Below are 5,481 nucleotides of genomic sequence, written 5' to 3' on the forward strand. Positions count from 1 at the left end.
GGTGCATGGAGCGGGCGTGCGCCCGGCTGGCTCTGCGGCCACGGGCACGGCAGTTGGCGCCGCGGCAGTGCGCACGCCTTCGCAGCTGTGCGCGCCAGCGCGGCGAGGCACCGAGCGTGTCTCGGGCGGCGGCGGCGGCGGCAGGAGCTGCACGAACAGTTACAACCCCAGACATACTCCCCCCGCCCCCCATGCCTGTGGTGGTAAAGGCAGTGTAAAATGCGTGCGGGGGGCTATGTGTATAATTAGAATTACCCCGCGGAAGCGGTGACCCGGTGGCAGTGGGAGTTTCCCCTGCCTTTAGTCCGTGTTGGAGGTACTCTGGTCAAGTGCCTACCGTGCTCCACTCGCAGAGCAGTACCTTTGTTTCTGTCACCAACTGCTGCGCACCCCTGTGTACTCAGCGACACTGTCTTCAGCCAATTACTTCTCCTATAATTGGTTCTCGCTTAGTAAGTCCCAACAGAATGGCAGCAAAATTCCATATTGTTTAACAAAACAGGGTGGGATTGCTGCTAGATCATTAGCAGTAACGTTTTGCTGTTTGCTTAAAAAGAAAGCAGCGTTTTTCCCAGCTTGCGAAGAACTCTAAATGGATCCTGTTGAAATAGGTTTGTCCTGTCCTCTTTGGTGCTGGACTGTTATGTTTTCCTGGGACGGTAGACCCCGACAGCCCAGAAAAATACACAGCATTTCTTGGTTTCGTTTTCTTTTTGTGTATTTCAAATATTTATGCGCTTCCTATCTGGCTATCTCAACATCTGATTATTAGGGACCAAGAAAAGAATTTTGGTTTTCCTCAAGTTTCTTTTGTAGCCGGTGGTACTGTATGCTGAGATGCCAGACCTGCAAAGGTGTTTGGAGGGAGTCAAGCATTCCCATACCATTTTAAACACCCAGCACCAAGAAGGGAAGTCGCCTACCTGTTGTCTGCTTCCGTTTCGTATATGGTCCAGGATAAATTAGGAAAGGAGTTCCCAGTAGCTCTGTGCCAGGCAATGGAGGATTTGTTCTGAACCAAATATTAAATTTCCCTCTTCTTCACTGCATTTCCTGCTTCTGTCACAATTAGATGCCTGTGGGAGATTGGGATTTAATAGTTTAAATTACGTGTTTTGCATTTTCTTTCTGCCGTTCAAGTATCTTTGTTGGTGGTGGTCTGGTATCCATGGTGTCTTTCCCTGGTCCTGGATGTGCATCCATCCACAGCCCAGTCTGCTGTCCTTTGGAATGCTTGGTCTGCTTGCCAGACCCGCCACTAGGCTTGCCCACCACACTAATTCAGCAGAAGAACTAATCACCTTTTTGATGAGTTGCTTGCTGGGTTAACACTGTTGGTTCCTGTAGACGTTTTTCAGACTTTTAGATGTAGTGCAAACTACAGGAAAGTGGAGTCAGGGAAGTGAAGTAGCCAGAGGAAAGTGAACACATGGTTTATGACAACAGTGCTATCAGATCAATTTATACAGTCATCTATCTGTAGAACCAGTCAAAATAACTGGGTATTTTAACAGTGCATTTTGTATAATTTTAAATAATTGAAAATGCTGTGTTTAAACACACAAATTTAAAACAATTTCTGGAATCGATTTTATCATTTCTTAAAATGTTATTATCTTCCTGTCTTTCAGGCTGAAGGTAGCCCATTGTAAGGGCTAATCATCTGTCAAATACTTAATCATCATTTGTTCAGAAAATTTCCTGCATTGTTCATGGTAAGGCTTATATGTGATATTTCACATTTGGTTTGTTATGCTGACAAATTTAGAGTATTTCTTATACATTTTTTAGTATTAGTATTTCTTTTAGCTATAAGAATGACTTCTACTGCAGTTGGATCATACATTTATTGGGAATTGCAACTTCACAGAGATAGTTTTCATTTTGGGTAACTGAATCAATAAATATTTGAATAATTTAATATATTGGTACGAATAATTATCCTTTATAAATCACTATGTGTTCTGTAAAGCATATAACCTAGGGAAAGACCTTTATGTATTCACAATTTTAAAAGAATTTTAAGAGTAATGCTTTTATCAGCTGAAAGGCTTTTTCTGGTCATATTAAGCAAAAAAAAATATTTGGCAATTCTTTTAGTGTGTAAATGACATCAGCTGTTGGGATTTTATGAGTGAGACAATTTATAAAAATTACAAAACTTTCCCATGTCATTTTACAGGAGTTTTTCATCAGTATGTCTGAAACCATTAAATATAATGATGACGATCACAAAACTGTGTTCCTGAAAACATTAAATGAACAACGTTTGGAAGGAGAATTTTGTGACATAGCTATCGTGGTTGAAGATGTTAAATTCAGAGCACATAGGTGCGTGCTTGCTGCCTGCAGTACCTACTTCAAAAAGCTTTTCAAAAAACTGGAAGTTGATAGTTCATCAGTAATAGAAATAGATTTTCTTCGTTCTGATATTTTTGAGGAAGTTCTCAATTACATGTATACTGCAAAGATTTCTGTTAAGAAAGAGGATGTAAATTTGATGATGTCTTCAGGCCAGATTCTTGGTATTCGATTTCTGGATAAACTCTGCTCTCAAAAACGTGATGTATCTAGTCCTGAAGAAAACACACAGTCCAAGAGCAAGTACTGTCTAAAAATAAACCGTCCTATGGGGGAACCTAATGATACCCAAGATGATGAGGTGGAAGAAATTGGAGATCATGATGACAGTCCATCAGATGTGACGGTGGAAGGAACTCCCCCAAGTCAGGAAGATGGAAAATCACCTACCACTACCCTGAGAGTGCAAGAGGCAATTCTGAAAGAGTTGGGAAGCGAAGAAGTTCGAAAAGTAAACTGCTATGGCCAAGAAGTAGAGCCTATGGAAACAACTGAATCAAAAGACTTAGGATCTCAGACCCCTCAGGCTTTGACATTTAATGATGGCATAAGTGAAGTGAAAGATGAACAGACACCAGGCTGGACCACAGCAGCTGGGGATATGAAGTTTGAGTATTTGCTTTATGGTCACAGGGAACACATTGTATGTCAGGCTTGTGGTAAGACCTTTTCTGATGAAGCGCGATTGAGAAAACATGAAAAGCTACACACTGCTGATAGACCATTTGTTTGTGAAATGTGTACAAAGGGCTTTACCACGCAAGCTCATTTGAAAGAGCACCTGAAAATACACACAGGTTACAAGCCTTACAGTTGTGAGGTATGTGGAAAGTCTTTTATTCGTGCACCAGATCTAAAAAAGCACGAAAGGGTTCACAGTAATGAGAGGCCGTTTGCATGCCATATGTGTGATAAAGCTTTCAAGCACAAGTCCCACCTCAAAGACCATGAAAGAAGACATCGAGGAGAGAAACCTTTTGTCTGCAGTTCCTGCACTAAAGCATTTGCTAAAGCATCTGATCTAAAAAGGCATGAGAACAATATGCACAGTGAAAGAAAACAAGTTACTACAGCCAATTCCATCCAAAGTGAAACAGAACAGTTACAGGCAGCAGCTATGGCTGCTGAAGCAGAGCAGCAATTAGAAACTATAGCTTGTAGTTAAAAGCAGGAACTTTATCAGAAGTAATATAAGAAATTAAATTGAACACAATCTATTGTTGGTATACGTTTAGACTGAGAATTATCTTTTCAAGAAAACATATTTTTAGAGGAATTGAATGCTACATAGGAACACATAGCATTGCTTGGTTAGGTATTTTAAAATATTTCAGAGATGGGTATTCTTTGAATATGAAATAGTTTTGTTGTCATTAGCAGTATAATGCACTAATACCTGATTTAATTTGAGAATATGATCAAGTTCTCTATAAAACAGGAATCATCACCAGCTGATGTTTTGTTTCATCCAGTATGGAATACTGCATACAATGTCGACATCGAAATCAGTGAGTTTTGTTTGAAAATGCTGAGATCTCAGAAAATAACAAATGTGGAAAGGAAATACTTGGTTTTCATAATTGTGAAGGTGTTATACCTACAGTTTTTGAGAAACAGATGTTGATTCCCTAAGCTTTGTAATTCCTCCTTTTTTCACCTAATGTAGGTGCTAGAGGTTGGTACAACAGAGTGTAAGGGGGGGACGGTGATCAAAATGAAATTGCTTCTTATTCTATTCCCTCAGATATCCTTTTATTTTAATCAAGGTGGCAAGTTTAATGAAATACTTGCTTTCCTGAAAAAACTGCATTATTCACAGTGGTCCCGGCTGCCAAAGCAAAAGGGTCGTGGCATTCACCAGTCCCTTCTGTGGGAAAAAGAGTCTGCCTTGTTTGTTTCTGTGTTCACTCTTATGCAGGCCCCTGAAGACGGGACAGAGCCACACAGGAAAAAGGGTGCAGCATGGAGAAGGAGACATGTTCCTTACTCTGACCCAGTAGAAATTAGTTAAAGCTAATACAGCCTGAGGCTGTAGGTTTTATTCTGCAGCTTTCAGTTCACCTAACCTAGCACAGGTACTGGCAGTGCAGGAGTATTAGCTGTGCTGATGAGTGACCGGGTGTCACTGCCAGACCTCTGGAGTTGCAGAGCACAGCCACAGGCCATCGCATAACTGCCCACAGTGGTCAGGCTGGGTTTTGTGTCCTAGCTGGTCATATCAGCTAATAGGTCCCGTTCAAGTTTAAAAATTTCCGCCTTCTGACATACCACCTCTCAGCAAGAGGAAGGCTTCAGTGAGTGACTTCAGTCATAATTGAACCAGAATCAGTGTTCACTAATAGTCTGTTACTTAGAGTTGCCCGTTCTTTTTTTCAGATGAGCTGGGGTAGATGCTGCTAATTTAACTGTTAACTCACAGAGTCAACAAAGTGGTCTTTGGATTGCAGTCTGCTACGTGTAGTCAACACGAGAAGACTCAGTAACAGTGGTAATGTAATTCAAAGGGATATCAAGCCTTTATTTTAAATTTGTAAATACTACAACTGTTGTCAAAACTTCATTTGAAGTTGGAATGGGGAAAAAACCACACTCTTGGGCACATGTTTGGATAATGTTGGTCACTTGCGATACCTATAGCATATGAAAGTGTTAGACCAGTTTCTGGTAAGTTACTGTGTAGTAGATCACATCTTGCTTTTCTAAATAGAAATTGAAAATAGTGTTTTCGGAACTGTTATATGGAACTTTGATTATTGTTTTTTTGTTTGGTTGGGTTTTTTTACAGCTTCATTTTATTCATGTACTCATCAGGTTAAGCAGTTACCTTAAAATGCCAATAATTGTTTGAAAGCTGGTCTGTAAATAAAACATGAACTTAATATTTTAGAAAATGTAAACTTTGGACCTTTACCAATATATTTTTTTAAAATGTTGCTTCATTTTACATTCAGTAATATTAGTTTGTAAACAAACTATACATTTTGTATCTGTGCAACATCAGAGGATGTGTAGTCATTGCATTTTATTGGTTCTCTTGAGGAACATGATAAATGACCATTGTTAAAATGTTTTACTGTATATGATCATAGATATAAAGATAGTAGGTCCAAAATGAGATCT

General features: G+C 39.9%; 1 protein-coding gene across 2 annotated transcripts; it reads left to right on the top strand.

Moving 5' to 3' along the window:
* The first annotated feature begins 1,634 nt into the window (after positions 1-1,634).
* Positions 1,635-4,808, top strand: ZBTB14 (zinc finger and BTB domain containing 14). 2 transcript variants are annotated; one of them, XM_010584841.1, is made up of 3 exons: positions 1,635-1,715; positions 2,183-3,181; positions 4,738-4,808. In XM_010584841.1, the coding sequence occupies exons 1-3, from the start codon at positions 1,713-1,715 to the stop codon at positions 4,759-4,761; spliced, it is 1,026 nt and encodes a 341-aa protein (XP_010583143.1). In that variant the 5' UTR covers positions 1,635-1,712; the 3' UTR covers positions 4,762-4,808. The 2 variants fall into 2 exon arrangements, with proteins under 2 accessions (XP_010583143.1, XP_010583142.1); XM_010584840.1 differs by lacking the exon at positions 4,738-4,808 and having other exon boundaries at positions 2,183-4,439.
* Positions 4,809-5,481: the final 673 nt, after the last annotated feature.

Source organism: Haliaeetus leucocephalus, unplaced genomic scaffold (assembly GCF_000737465.1).
Source record: "Haliaeetus leucocephalus isolate CR32 unplaced genomic scaffold, Haliaeetus_leucocephalus-4.0 Scaffold1007, whole genome shotgun sequence".
Lineage (NCBI taxonomy): Eukaryota > Metazoa > Chordata > Aves > Accipitriformes > Accipitridae > Haliaeetus > Haliaeetus leucocephalus.